Raw genomic sequence first — 15975 nt, forward strand, 5'->3', positions numbered from 1 at the left:
TGATAAGGTCACATCTGGAGCACTATGTACAATTCTGCTCACCCTGCTATAGGGAGAATGTTACTAAACTGGAAAAGGGCGATAAAAGATTGATAAGGATGTTACTGGGACTGGAAGGTTTGAGTTATAAGGAGAGGCTGGGACTTTTTCCCCTGGAGCGTAGGAGGATGAGGATGACTTTATAGAGGTTATAAAGTCATGAGGGGTATAGATAAGGTGAATAAACAAGGTACTTTCCCCCAGGGTAGGGGAGTCAACAACTAGAGGGCATAGGTTAAAGGTGAGAAGGGAAAGGGACCTGAGGGGTAATTTTTTCACTCTGGGTGGTGCGGGTATGGAATGAGCTGCCGGGGGAGGTGGTAGAGGCGGGTACAATGATATTTAAAAGACATTTGGACAGGTACATGGATGGGAAAGGTTAGAGGGATATGGGCCAAACACGGGCAAATGGGGCTAAGTCTTGCTTAGGAAACCTGGTTGGCATAGATGGGTCGGGCCGAAGGGCCTGTCTCTTCTTATAAACCATTTTTGCCCCCTTTCCAGTTCAATAACATTCTCCCTATAGCAAGGTGACCAGAATTGTACACAGTGCTCCAAATGTGGCCACACCAATGTCTTGTACAGTTTGTAACGTCCCAGCTCCTGTACTCAGTGCTGTGACCGATTGAAGGCAAGTGTGCCAAACACCACCTTCACCACCCTGTCCGCCTTGACACCACTTTCAAGGAACTATGTACCTGCACCCCTACATCTCTGTTCAACAGTGCTGTAGATCTATGTCTCTATCACCTGTATTCCTCCCACTCCCACGCACCTCCCTTCCAGGTATCGGAGGACATGGTGGTTGGCACGGTGGTTAGCACTGCTGCTTCACTGTGCCAGAGGCCCGGGTTCGATTCCTGGCTTGGGTCGCTGTCTGTGTGGAGTTTGCACATTCTCCCCGTGTCTGCGTGGGTTTCCTGAGTGCTCCTGTTTCCTCCCACAGCTCAAAAGGTGTGCGAGTCGGGTGGATTGGCCGGGCTAAATTGTCCCTTAGTGTCAGGGGAACTAGATAAGGTGAAGGTAGGGAGTAGGGTTTGGATGGGATTGTTGGCGCAGACTCGATGGGCTGAATGGCCTCCTCCTGCACTGTAGAGAGTCTATGATTCTATCACTCAGGGTCTGAAGATGAGCTCCTCAAGGTGCCTCCCCTCGGTTACCGTATCCCTGACTTTGATGCTCTCTCTGATTAGGAGGCTCTGTAAATGTTTCCGGTGATGTGTGGGGTGTGACTTTGAGGGGAGGCCTGGTCACGGGTCTGTCCTGTGAAAGGTGACCTAAAGAAAGGTCGGGTCTCCTGGGGAGGGGCTGTTTGTACAACGATGGCACGTTATATCGTGGTTCCTCAGTGGAGGAGCGGTCCTGAGTCCCCGCCACGATCGTGTAACTGCTCTGCGCTGCCCATCCTCCTCAATGTGTGGCTTGAGGTGGGAACAGAAACTGACGGAAATGGATTTCCTTCAGCGAGAGGGTTTGTGCTCAAAGTGAGGCAAGCAATGGTCACGCAATTGTTATTAAAACAGGTTTGAGGAACTGTGGAGTCAGTAACTAAACCCCTCAATCGTAGAATCCCTACAGTGCAGAAAGAGGCCATTCAGCCCATCGAGTCTGCACCGACCACGATCCCACCCAGGCCCCGTAACCCCTCACGTTTACTCTGCAAATCCCCCTGACACTAGAGTCAGTTTAGCACGGCCAATGCACCTAATCCACACACCTTTCAGACTGTGGGAGGGCACCGGAGGAAACCCACGCAGACATGGGGAGAACGTGCACACTCCACGCAGACAGTGACCCAAAGCTGAGAATGGAACCCGGGTCCCTGGCGCTGTGAGGCAGCAGCGCTAACCACAATCCTACCTATTGTTTTTCAAAGGGTTCAAATTGATGAAATTATTTTTCTTACTTGTTTCCCTGTGATTAAAACAGTTGAATCATTGTTTTAATGCTGACTACTTCATGGTGACCTCTTGTGGCACGGTGGTTCCACCTTCCATCAGGGAAAAAGATACAAAAGTCTGAGGTCCCGTACCGACCGACTCAAGAACAGCTTCTTCCCTGCTGCTGTCAGAGTTTTGAATGGACCTACCTCGCATTAAGTTGATCTTTCTCTACACCCTAGCTGTGACTGTAACACTACATTCTGCACCCTCTCCTTTCCTTCTTTATACACAGACAAAGCATATTGTTCATAGCTCAGAGAAACAATACTTTTCACTGTATGCTAATACATGTGACAATAAATCAAAATTGTTGGTTGTGCTAAATTCTCCCTCAGTGTACCTGACTTCTGACACTAGTAAAGAACGGTGAGAAGTCTCACAACACCAGGTTAAAGTCCAACAGGTTTATTTGGTAGCAAAAGCCACTTTCAGAACACTGCTCCTTCATCAGGTCCTGACGAAGGAGCAGCGCTCCAAAAGCTAGTAGCTTTTGCTCCCAAATAAACCTGTTGAACTTTAACCTGGTGTTGTGAGACTTCTTACTGTGTTTACCCCAGTCCAACGCTGGCATCTCCACATCACAGCTAACAAACAGCAGCGGAGTTAATGTCTCTCTCTCTCTATACACGCTTTTAAAAAAATTTGTCACAAATAGGGCTTACGTTAACACTGCAATGAAGTTGCTCTGAAAATCCCCTAGTGGCCACACTCCGGTGCCTGTTTGGGTAATACTGAGGGAGAATTCAGCACGGCCAATGCACCCTAACCAGCGCGTCTTTCAGACTGTGGAAGGAAACCCACGCAGACACGGGGAGAACGTGCAGACTCCACACAGACAGTGACCCAAGCCAGGAATCGAACCCAGGTCCCTGGCAGCAGTGCTGACCTCCCTGTACACAGATACTGTGAGATTACACTTGTGTCTAAACAGGAGCCTCCGGGGAGGTGGGTGGGGGGGGGTTAACGCGAGGAGAATGGGTTTGGGACAAATACCAATTGGCATTGACCAATAGGGAGGAAGATTCCGTTTCTGTTTTTGAGAAAACAAAATACCTCCAAGGTTGAATTTTGTAATCAGCTACAAATAACCAGCATAACTTTAAATCGTAAAAGTATCTCAGACATTCCGAGAGCTTTCCCACAGTATTCCTGCAAATTTTACCCTTTTTGGAGTTGGACGTCTGGAATTGGGAGAGTCCCAAGATCTTAGAAGATTTTTTTCCCCCCAAAAATAACAAACCATGAAGTTTGTCAAATGATAAAGTTCAAATCTGGCATCTAATCTGCAGTGTGTATTGGTTTGTTTTTGCATACCACATTGGGTTACTCACTGCAATTACAGGTTAGAGTTACACAGTTCACTTCCACACCAGGTATCCTGGGCTTTGGACAGCCTGAACTGGTTTTTACTGTGTCCAACCCCTCTGTGTACCATCTAATATAGGAGCAGCATTCGGCCCATCGAGTCTGTTCCACCACGGCTGATAAGTTCTTCAACCTCATTGTCCCACATTTTTCCCTGTAATCTTTGATTCCCTTACCAATCAAGAACCCATCCACCTCTGTCTTAAATACACTCAGTGACCCAGCCTCCCCGTGGCAATGAATTCCACAGATTCTCCACCCTCCAGCTGAAGAAGTCCCTCCATGTCATCCCTTTACCCTGAGGCTGTGCCCCCAGTCTCTGCTCATGGCAACATCTTCCCCGTAGCGCTGAGCCCTGCTGTGTCTCAGCGCCAGGGACCCAGTTCGATTCCCGGCTTGGGTCACTGTCTGTGTGTTCTTCTGCACCCCCCCGTGTCTGCGTGGGTTTCCTCCGGGTGCTCTGGTTTCCCCCCACAGTCCAAAAGACGTGCTGGTTAGGGTGCATTGGGCCGTGCTAAATTCTCCATCAGTGTAACCCAAACAGGAGTGTGGTGACTAGGGGATTTTCGCAGTAACTTCATTGCCATGTTAATGTAAGCCTACTTGTGACACTAATAAATAAACTTTATGGGCTTCTCAGTATTCTGTAAGCCTCACAGATTTCCCCCTCCCTCCACAATCCTTCTAAACTCCAAGTACATAAGAACATAAGAAATAGGAGCAGGAGTTGGCCATCTAGCCCTTCGAGCCTGCCCCGCCATTCAATAAGATCATGTTTGACCTGAGTACAAACCCAGAGACCTCAGGCAGAGTCTTACAGTGGCCTTGCTCTCTTGAACCTTTACATAGCACGATCCCAGCACAGAAAGGGGCCATTTGGCCCATCATACTATACTGTCTCTCTGGAAGAACAGCTTGCCCAGTCTGGGCCCCCCCCCATTCTTTGTTGAATATCTCCATTGAATCTGCTTCCATCACTCTCTCTCTGGCAGCACGTTCCAATCCTAACCACACCGAGCATTGGTTCAAGACCCTTCCTTGTGTTTCTGATGCCAATCACCGTAAATCCCGTGTCCTCTGCTTCTCCGTCTTTCCGCCAATGGGAGCAATTTGAGGGCGGCACAGTTACAACTGCTGCCTCACAGTGCCAGGGACCCGGGTTCGATTCCCAGCTTGGGTCACTGTCTGTGTGGCGTCTGCACATTCTCCCCGTGTCTGTGTGGGTTTCCTCCCACAGTCCAACAGATGTGCCGGTTAGGTGGATTGGCCATGGTAATTATGCGGGCTTACGGGAATAGGGCAGGGGTGATGGGTTTGGTGAAGATACTCTTTTGGAGCGTCGCTGTGTTGGTGTTCAGAAGATATTCGGACACAGTGGGCGTGAGTGGTGAATCCTTTGCCACCTTTTCGATAAGGAGAGGAGAACTGAAGAATTCCTCAGGCTTTATCTGTCTGCACTGCCCACTGGTGTACAGTCAGCTTTCTTCATAGGGCACAATGTCTAGTAAAGATAGTTTCTAGTCCGGCACACCGGTTAATGTTTTACATATGATACAAGGAGGGAGGCCTGAGACAATAGCTGTTTGATCAAGTCCCATTAGTAACGTCATCTTTAGTGGTAGATGGATCGAATGTCCGTTCAGGCAATGGTCACTTTGTCTTTATTATAGTTTCAGTGCTGTTGGCAAGGACATTTGGCATTATCTATCCTGTTGATAGTTATAGTGAAGCATCCATCTTTCTCTGCGCTATTTATTTCATGTATGTGCAGAGACAGCCAATCCACAGAGTCCACTGCTACTGATTTGTGCTAATTTTCCTGGCACCCCCCCTCCTAGTTCTCCTCTCTCACAAGTGGAGACATGATGGCCTGAATGGGAATGGCTTCCTTCTGTACTGTCAGGATTCTATTTGCCCTGTCCTGACCCCTTGTGAATTTGAACATCTCGATCGAATCTCCCCTTAATCTTCTCTCTCCAAGGAGAGCGGTCCCAAATTCTGTGGGGGGCATTGGGGGGGTTGGGTGTGGATTGACGATGTAGACGTGGAGAGGATGTTTCCTGTTGTGGGACAATCTGGAACAGGAGGTCATAGTTTTGGGATAAGGGGGTGCGGATTTAAAACTCGGATGAGGAGAAATTATTTCTCTCAAAGGGTGGTGAATCCCCTGCCCCAGAGTGCGGTGGATGCTGGGACAGTGAGTAAATTTAAGGAGGTGATGGACAGACTTTTAATGGGGTTGGAGGGTTGCGGCGAACGGGCAGAGAAATGGAGTTGAGGCTGTGCTGAGCTCAGCCACGATCGTACTGAGTGGTGGAGCAGGCTCGAGGGGCTGAATGGCCTCCTCCTGCTCCGAGTTCCGCTCGTTTCACCAGAGTTCCCTCATCCCCGGAACCATCCTCTTTCCTGCGCCCTCTTCTGAGGTCTTTGTATTCCTTCTGAAGCGGGTTGGCAGTTCAAATCCCACTTGTAACAATGTGTGAAAATGTAACGTAATGAGTTATAGAATCAGAGACACGTACAGCAGGGGAAAGGCCCTTCGGCCCAACTCCTCCATGCCGACCAGGTTTCCTGAACTGGACTAGTCCCGTTTGGCCCATATCCCTCTCAACCTTTCCCATCCGTGTTCCTGTCCAAATGTCTTTTAGACGTTGTCATTGTACCCCCCTCTACCACCTGCCCTGGCAGCTCATTCCATACCCGCACTACCCTGTGTGTGTGTGTGTGTGTGTGAAAATTGCCCCTTTCACCTTTAACCTATGCCCTCTAGTTTTGGGCTTCCCCTACCCTGGAGAAAAGACCTTGGCTATTCACCTTTATCTATACCCCTCATGATTTTATAGACCTCTATAAAGTCATCCCTCATCCTCCTACGCTCCAGAGGAAAAAAGTCCCAGCCTTTCCTTTATAAATAAAACCTTCCAGTCCCAGTAACATTCTTGGCAATCATTTTTTTCCCCCTTTTTTTTTCCCAGTTTAATAACATCCTCCCTATAGCAGGGTGACCAGAGTTGTACACAGTGCTCCAAATGTGGCCACACCGATGCCTTGTACAGTTAGTGGATTGGGACATTGGTAACCTCTTGTGTATTTACGTACAAGATATTTGTAGAGCGTACGACATGGAGACAGGCCCTTCGGCCCAACTGGTCCATGCTGACCAGAATGCCCATCTAATCTGGCCACGGTTGCCTGTGTTTGGCCCATATCCCTCTGAACCTTCCCACTCCCTGTATCTGTCCAAATGCCTTTTAAATGTTGTCATTGTCTCTGCCTCAACCACTTCCTCCAGCAGCTCATTCCACACACAAATCGCCCTCTGTATATTAAAAAAAAGTTGCTCTTTAACTTTATCCTATGCCCTCTAGTTCTCGATTTTCCCCCAACCCTGGGAAAGAGACTGAGTGCATTCACCCAATCCATGCCTGTCAGGATCTTACCCACCTCTATAAGATCACCCCTCACTCTCCTATGTGCCAAAGAGAAAATTCCTCGCCTGTCCAATCTCTCCCGTTTTAAATCAGTCCCTTTGAGCCCTGGTAACATCCTTGTAAGCGGGCGACACGGTGGTTCGCGCTGCTGCCTCACAGCACCAGGGATCCGCGTTCAATTCTGGCCTTGGGTCACTGTCTGTCTGTGATCCGCACATTCTGCCCGGTTTCCTCCGGATGCTCCGGTTTCCTCCCACATTCCAAAGACGTGCAGGTTAAGGATGCTATATTGCCCCTCGGTGCCCTGAGATTTGGGGTAAATATGTGGGGTTATGGGGATAGGCGCTGGGTGGGAGTGCAGGCTCGATGGGCTGAATGGCCACCTCCTGCACTGTAGGGATTCACTGATTCTATTCTCTAACTCACTTCTGCACTCTGTCCCCCGGTTCGATATCGTGGGATTGCCCCAGGGGGTTGACCTGAGGCCCCTGCTGTGGAAACCGGAATGACAGTTTGCATTCCTGCTGCGATTTTCCTCAGACTCGAGCAGTGAGAATGTTACTGGGCGAGGTCTGGGTGACGCACAGTGAGATGAGTAACCCCCCCCCCCCGCCCCGCTGCCGAGAGGGGCCACTGGGGGGTCATCCAGCCACAGTTCGTCCAACAGTGAGACTTACTGCAGAGTTAAGGGAACGGCACAGATTGCAAAGGTTGAGATGGCCTCCCTCCAGAGGCAGCTTCTGTGGAGCTGGGAAGAGATAAGAGGCGCGTTTTTTAACAAGAGACTGAGGGGAGCCTGGGCACAGTGGTTAGCACTGCCACCTCGCAGCACCAGGGACTCAAGTCTGTGTGGAGTATGCATGTTCTCCCCGTGTCTGCGTGGGTTTCCTCCCACAGTCCGAAAGATGTGCGGGTTGGGGTGGATCGGTCATGCTAAATTGACCCGTAGTGTCCTGGGACATGTAGGTTAGCGGGGTAAATGTGCAGGGTTATGGCGATAGGGCCTGGGGTGGGATTGTGGTTGGTGCAGACCCAGTGGGCTGAATCTTTCTGCACTGTAGGATTGCTTGATTCTATTGTCCGGGAGGGTGCTAAAGACAGGCACCCTCGCCACGTTTATACACAAGGGAAACATTTGATTTTTTTTTATTATTGTATAATACACGTGACAGTGAAAAGTATTGTTTCTTGCGTGCTATACAGACAAAGCATACCGTTCATAGAGAATGAAAGGAGAGGGTGCAGAATGTAGTGTTACAGTCATAGTGAGGGTGTAGAGAAAGATCAGCTTAATGCGAGGTAGGTCCATTCAAAAGTCTGACAGCAGCAGGGAAGAAGCTGTTCTTGAGTCGGTTGGTACATGACCTCAGACTTTTGTATCTTTGTCCCAATGGAAGAAGGTGGAAGAGAGAATGTCCGGGGTGTGGGGGGGTCCTTGATTACGCTGGCTGCTTTTCCCCGAGGCAGCGGGAAGTGTAGACAGAGTCAGTGGATGGGAGGCTGGTTTGTGTGATGGATTGGGCTACGTTCACGGCCCTGTGTAGTTCCTTGCGGTCTTGGGTAGAGCAGGAGCCCAGACCAAGCTGTGATACAACCAGAAAGGATGCTTTCTATGGGGCATCTGTAAAAGTTGGTGAGAGTCGTAGCTGACATGCCAAATTTCCTTAGTCTCCTGAGAAAGTAGAGGCGTGGGTGGGGCTTTCTTAACTATAGTTGTTGGGTGGAGGGACCAAGACAGGTTGGTGATCTGGGTGTGCAGTTGAAGCACTGTACAGGGCTACAGATCAGAAGCTGGAAAATGGGATTAGAATCAGAGTTCCTCCATTCGGCCCATCAAGCTTGCATGACAACAATCCCATCCTATCCCCGTAACCCCACACTTACCCTGATAATCCCCCATCTAACTTGCACATCTTTGGACACTGAGGGGAATTTAACACAGCCAATCCACATGACCTGCACACCTTTGGAGTGTAGGAGGAAACCCACAGGGTGAACATACAAACTCCACACACACTGACCCAAGCCAGGAATTGAACTGGGGTTCCTGGCACTGTAAGGCAGCAGTGCTAACCCACTGTGCCACCCCTAGGTTACCCCTTGTTGGTCCACAATGTGAGTGGAGAAAGGGATAAAGCACGGGTTAAAGGTGTGTATTGTCTCCAGACAGGACAGTTAGTGAGAGTTTGCAAGTCGAGGCAAGTCGTGGGGGTTACAGTGCAACATGAACCCAAGATCCCAGTTGAGGGTGTCCTGGTGTGTGCAGAACTTGGCCCCCTCTCCACTCACATTGTCTGCACCTTTAGGACTTGATTACCTGTAAAGACTCGCATTCCAATCGTTATTTTGTAAATTGAGTTTGTGTCAAAAGATGCCCTGTTTGTGAACACAACTCTTGACTCACCTGATGAAGGAGCTCTGAAAGCTCGTACTGCCAAATAAACCTGTTGGACTGTAACCTGGCGTTGAGACTTTGCACTGTCGTACAGTAAGCAGAGCTCTGTGCTGTGGGAATGATGTTTGTCCCCTCTCGATGCCAGTTTCAGTCTCAGGGCAGCCAGGAAGAATCTAACCCCCAATCATCGTGTAGTAAAGAATGCAACAATCTCATTTCTCAATGGGCGATGGTTAAATTAGCTTAAAACAAGATGAGCTTTTTTTTTGAGAAAGTGAGAGGCACGGGAGGGATGATAGGTGGAGTTACAGTAAATAGTCTCAACTCCAGGTTAAAGTCCAACAGGTTAAAGTCCAACAGGTTTATTTGGTAGCACGAGCTTTCGGAGCGCCGCCCCTTCATCAGGTGAGTGGTGAGTTGTGTTCACAAACAAGGCAAATATAGTCACAAACTCAATTACAAGATAATGGTTGGAATGTGAGTCTTTACAGATAATCAAGTCTTAAAGGTACTGATAATGTGAACTTGAGTCTTTAATCTGTGATTAACCCTCTCTCCATTCGCATTGGGACAAACTGTGCTGGGGATGTAGGAAGTGGTTGTTATAGAAAAATAGGAGGAGGCCATTCAGCCCTTCAAGCCTGCTCCGCCATTCATTGTGGCTGATCATCCAACTCAATAGCCCAATCCTGCTTTCTCCCCATAACTTTCATCCCATTCGACCCAAGTGCTACATCCAGACGCCTCTTGAATACATTCAATGCTTTGGCATCAACGACTTCCTGAGGTAATGAATTCCACAGACTCACCGGGTGAAGAAATGTCTCCTCGTCTCCGTCCTAAATGGTCTACCCCCAATCCTCAGACTGTGTGAGACCCCCTGGTTCTGGACTCCCCCCACCATCGGGAACATCCTCCCTGTTTAGCCGCTTATCTCCCGTCTCTGAGTGGGGTGGTGGGATTCGGCACAATTCTCTGCGTTGCTCATGAGAAGCAGGTTGAGGTGATTTTTAAGATCTATGGTGGTGGCGGGGTCGATGGAGAGAGACAAATCGCTGTGACCCAACATGAGGGGGAAGAACTTCACCCTCGTGATGGCACAGTGGTTAGCACGGCTGCCTCACTGCACCAGGGACCTAGGCTTGATTTCCCAGCTCCGATGTATATGGGGTCTGCACATTCTCCCCATGTCTACGTGGGTTTCCTCTGGGTGCTCCGGTTTCCTCCCACAGTCTGGAGGTGTATAGGTTAGGTGGATTGGCCATGCTAGATTGTCCGTTAGTGTCCAAGGATGTGCGGGTTAGGTGGATTGGCCATGCTAAATTACCCCTTAGTGTCCAAAGATGTTGGTTAGGGGGATTGGCCATGCTAAATTGCCCCTTAGTGTCCAAAGATGTTGGTTAGGGGGATTGGCCATACTAAATTGCCCCTTAGTGTCCAAAGATGTTGGTTAGGGGGATTGGCCATGCTAAATTGCCCCTTAGTGTCCAAAGATGTTGGTTAGGGGGATTGGCCATGCTAAATTGCCCCTTAGTGTCCAAAGATGTAGGTTAGGTGGATTGGCCATGCTAAATATACAAGGTTACAGGGAAATAGAGGGGAAGGTCAGGGGAAGATGCTCTTTTGGAGAGCCCTTGTAGACTTGATGGGCCGAATGGCCTCGTTCTGCACTGGGATTCTAGAATGTGTCCTCAGAACGGTGCGTGACGGACATTCTGCCGTCACTGTCTGCATGTGGCCACCAACACAGCACCGTGACAACTATCAGTACACTCGGGTGGGGGGTGGGGGGGTGGAGTACCCCATTAGCAGCTCATAACTTTACAGTTGTTTTCAGAATTCCAAGCTTTGCCGTCCCAGTGAAGTGTTCACACGCTGTTACCGAATGTTAATCGTGGCCGCGAGTAACTTGTTGCAAATTAAATTCTCAGTGGATTGCTCGAGCCCTGCGGTGACTGGTCCGTGCCGTGCTGCGTTTCTGAGGTGGAATTATGACGCTTCTGACAAGACGTGCCGGGAGTTCACCTACGGGGGCTGTCTGGGGAACGGGAACAACTTCATGAGCAGAGAGGAATGCACAAAAGTCTGCGACAGAGTCACAGGTGAGCGCGAGGAGAGAACGCCGCAAATTAAAATCCCGTTAAGATTTGAGTCTCCCTTTAACCAGGCGAGTGATTCTCCCAGTGGCTCTGGGATCTCGCAGTTTGATTATCTTGACCGGTGCGTGTAAATGGTTATCGAGTCACAAGGGTTTTCCAGCACAGAAAGAGGCCCTTCGGCCCATCAAGTCAACACTGAATACAGGAGTTGGGACGTCTGGTTGAGGTTGTACAATAGTTTTACTATCAAATAAATCGGTTGGACTCAAACCTGAAGTTGTACAAGACATTGGTAAGGCCGCACTTGGAATACTGTGTACAGTTCTGGTCACCCTATTATAGAAAGGATATTATTAAACTAGGAAGCGTGCAGAAAAGATTTACTAGGATGTTACTGGGACTTGATGGTTTGAGTTATAAGGAGAGGTTGGATAGACTGGGACTTTTCCCCTGGGGTGTAGGAGGCTGAGGGGCGATCTTGTAAAGGTCTATAAAATAACGAGGGGCACAGATCAGCGAGATAGTCAATATCTTCTCCCCAAAGGTAGGGGAGCCTAAAACTAGAGGGCAGAGGTTTAGGGTGAGAGGGGAGAGATACAGAAGGGTCCAGAGGGGCAATTTTTTCACACAGAGGGTGGTGAGTGTCTGGAACGAGCTGCCAGAGGCAGTAGTAGAGGTGTCTTAAAAAGCATTTAGACACTTACACGGGTAAGTTGGGTATAGAGGGATAGGGGCCAAATGCGGGTAATTGGGATTAGCAGGATAGATAGTCAATATCTTTTCCCAAAGGTAGGGGAGCGTCCCTCATAATTTTGTACACCTCTATCCGGTGTCCCCGCTGTATGGAAAACAACCCCAGCCTCCCCGGCCCCCCTCTCTCTGTGGCTGGAACACTCCAGTCCAGGCTGTGTCCTGGTGAATCTCCTCCGCTTCCTCTCTACTGGAATCACGTCACGGGGCTGTGAGTTATTTTACACCCACTCTCGGGATCAGGTGGCCTCGGTTTCACTTCCTATTCCAGCTCCCCAGCGCCCGTTACAATGAGGCCCTCCCCGTCCTTCCCCCTCTCCCCATCGCCCTGGTCTGTGGGTTCGAGACTCAACTCAAGACCTGAACTTGGACTCGAAAGCTGGGAGCTCAGGTGAGTGAAGGTTCCCCCTGATGTGGTGACCACCTAGTTTAACGGATTATAGTGCTGGCAATGTGACAGCTATGCTTCACACCAAGAGTTTGCTAATAAAAATAATCCATAGAATCCCTACAGTGCAGAAGGAGGCCATTCAGCCCATCGAGTCTGATGACAATCCCACCCAGGCCCATAACCTAGCTAGTCCCCCGTACGTTCAGAGGCAATTTAGCATGGCCTATCCACCCAACCTGCACGTCTTTTGGGCCTGGGTGTTAATGGGAGCACCCAGAGGAAACCCATGTGCAGATGGGGAGAACATGCAGACTCCACACAGTGACCCAAGCTGGGAATCGAACCTGGGTCCCTGGTGCTGAGAGGCAGCAATGCTAACTGCTGTGCCACTGTGCCGGTCTTGAACAAACTGCACAGATATTTATTGGGTTGGATGGATTGCAGTTTGTGAAAAGCATGTTCCTCAGAAATGACAGCATCTATCACTCACTGAACAGGGATTGCAAATTGAAGTGTTCTCCCCGTGTCTGCGTGAGTTACCTCCGGGTGATCCGGTTTCCTCCCACACTCCAAAAGACATGCTGGTTAGGTGGATTGGCCGTGCTAAATGTATGGGTTACAGGAATAGTGTGAGGGTTAGGTCTGGGTAAATGTTTGTTTATTCGTGTCACAAGTAGGCTTACGTTAACTCTGCAATGAAGTTACTGTGAAAGTCACCTAGACACCACACTCTGGCGCCTGTTTGGGTAAACTGAGGGAGAATTTAGCACCTAATCAGCACACCCTGGGATAGTAAGGGGCAATTTAGTGCAGCCAATCCACCTAACCCGCACATCTTTGGACTGAGAGGAAACCGGAGCACCCGGAGGAAACCCACGCAGACACGGGGAGAATGTGCAGACTCCACACAGCCAGTGACCCAAGCCGGGAATCGAACCCGGGTCCTTGGCGCCGTGAGGCGGCAGTGCTAACCCACTGTGCCGCTCTCAAAGGAAAAAAGGCCCTCTGTTGGAGAGTTGGTGCAAACATGATGGGCCGAATGGCCTCCCTGCACTGTTGGAATTTTACGGTTCCGGAGATTTGAAAATCTACGTCAAGATGTCACGTCACGGCCTCTGAATTCTCTCCAGCGTCCTGACCGATACTTACCACGGATTTACGTTGGCACTGTGTGTGGGATCTTGCTGTGCGCACATTAGCTGCTCTGGTTTTGTACGTTACCACAGTGACTCCGGTTCGAAAGGAAAGAATCTCTCTGGCTGGAAAGCGCGTTGGGGTGCCCAGGGTTTGCGGTTTAATTATTGCACAATTACTGATGGCCAGCGATTTTTAACGTGAGATTATTTGTTAATTGTTCAAACTTGGGGAAGAAAAACTGCTTCGAATGCGATTGTGGCCAAATCCAGCAACTGTATTTGTGGCATTTGGTGTAGGAATATTAACCCAGCCGCGCTTAAAGTGTGACAATGTCTATAGATTAGTGTCTGTACCGTGTGTGAGAGAGAGAGAGATTGTTAAATAATATATCGGAATCATAGTAACCTGAAAATTAAATTCTGTCTTTCCTCCATCAGTCAATGCTGTCCCGGTGTCACTCAGGAGCGTACAGACTTTGAAAGGTGAGTTGTCCTGCCAGTGTTGGCAATTTGACGCTGTTTACTCTGTGTGCGCCGTGTTGCAAAATGGTTTTAAAACAGAATCACTAACCGAGGGTGGGATTTTTTCCTCCAGCCACACCTGCCCCGAATCTGGAAAATCCCTCCCCGTGGTGCGTTGCTCCGATTCCCGTGGTGGACAATTTGGAAAAGTTCACCCCCTTCTATATTGTAGTCACTGGTTTAGCTGAGTTGGTGGTCAGTGCAGTTTCGCAAAGCTGGTCTCTCCTTGTGACGTAATTGGGTCGACCCACTTGCTATCCTGAGCTCCCCAGCTGCTTTTTATCATCTCCATGTCCCTCCCTCCCCTCTCTAATCTCTCCTCATGCCTCAGGGTGTGTTTAAAGTTTATACATTAGTGTCACAAACAGGTTTGCATTCACACTGCAATGAAGTTACTGTGAAAATCCCCTAGTCGCCACACGCCAGTGCCTGTTTGGGTACACAGAGAATTTAGCACGGCACCCTAACCAGCACATCTTTTGGACGGTGTAAGGGAACTGGAGCACCCGGAGGAAACCCACACAGACATGGGGAGAATGTGCAAACTCCACACAGACAGTGACCCAGGCCAGGAATTGAACCTGGTCCCCTGGTGCTGTGAGGCAGCCATGCTAAGCACTGTGCTGTATATCCGTCTGTGCATAGTCTGCATGTTCTCCCCATGTCTGCTTGGGTTTCCTTCCACAGTTCAAAAGACGTACTGCTTAAGGTGCATTGGCCGTGCTAAATTCTCCATCAGTGTACCCGAACAGGAGTGTGGCAACTAGGGGATTTTCACTGACTTCATTGCAGTGTTAATGTAAGCCTTACTTGTGACACTAAATAAATAAACATTTACTCAGATCTAACCCTCGCACTATCCCTGTAACCCCCATGTTTAGCACGGCCAATCCACCCTAACCAGCACGTTTTTGGACTGTGGGAGGAAACCCATGCAGACATGAGGAGAATGTGCAGACTCCACACAGACAGTGACCTAAGCCGGGAATCGAACCTGGGACCCTGGCACTGAGGCAGCGGTGCTAACCCACTGTGCCACCGTTCACTGTTAGACACACACTTTTGGCGCAGGTTAATATTAGCCTTATTGAGTTGAGTCGGTCACTAGGATGGCAGCGAGCTGGACGTTGTTCCCTCGTTCACTCGCCCCATTTCTGTCTGGACAGATTGCTCAAGGCCGTGCTCAGCGAGCGAGTTCCAGTGCAGGGACGGCTGCTGCGTCTCCCGTAACCTTCTGTGCGACGGGACCAGCCGATGTTTTGACAAGAGCGATGAGATTTATTGTAACGCCGGTAAGGGACTGAGAGTCAGACTGGGTGCGGTTTGTGGGAAATCCATATTAGTTCCTCACACTCCTGTTCCAGAAGAGATTGGTGAAGGCAGGTTAGCGTTGGGTGGGACGGAGGGGGGGGAGAGGAGGGGGGCTGGGGGGGGAAGAGGAAGGTGGGAGTGGGGGGGATAGAAAAACTACAGCACAATAACAGGCCCTTCGGCCCACAAAGTTGTGCTGAACATATTCCTACCTTAGAGATCACTAGGCTCACCTATAACCCTCTATCTTACAAAGTTCTATGTACTTATCTAAATGTCTCTTAAAAGACCCTATTGAATCCATCTCCACCACTGTTGCCAGCAGCCCATTCCACCACCCTCTGAGTGAAAAACTTACCCCTAACATCTCCCCTGTACCTGCTCCCCAGCACCTTTAAACCTGTGTCCTCTCATAGCGACCATTTCAGCCCTGGGAAATAGCCTCCGAGAATCCACCCTATCTACACCTCAAATAATAGGGGAAGGGGAGGAGGCAGTTGAGGGTGGGGGGGGGAGGCATTAATATCTTGAGGGGGGGGGGAAGGCGGTTAATGTCTGGGGGGGAGGATGGAGGGGTTAATGTCTTGTTGGCC

The 15975-nt window shown here is 49.6% G+C and overlaps 1 protein-coding gene across 2 annotated transcripts in view; it reads left to right on the forward strand.

The window, feature by feature from the left end:
- LOC145339877 (kunitz-type serine protease inhibitor 6-like) overlaps positions 1-15975 on the forward strand; it is a 38896-nt gene that overhangs the window by 10941 nt on the left and 11980 nt on the right. Inside the window, exons 2-4 of one of the 2 annotated variants that reach the window (XM_080184413.1) lie at positions 11105-11275; positions 13988-14032; positions 15238-15363. In XM_080184413.1, coding sequence (XP_080040539.1) covers positions 11105-11275; positions 13988-14032; positions 15238-15363 — 342 coding nt within the window. The remainder of the gene's footprint in view (positions 1-11104; positions 11276-13987; positions 14033-15237; positions 15364-15975) is intronic. The other variant, XM_080184414.1, reaches the window with a different exon arrangement.

Source organism: Carcharhinus amblyrhynchos, unplaced genomic scaffold (assembly GCF_965287045.1).
Source record: "Carcharhinus amblyrhynchos unplaced genomic scaffold, sCarAmb.v2.hapA scaffold_717, whole genome shotgun sequence".
In the NCBI taxonomy this organism is placed as follows: Eukaryota; Metazoa; Chordata; class Chondrichthyes; order Carcharhiniformes; family Carcharhinidae; genus Carcharhinus; species Carcharhinus amblyrhynchos.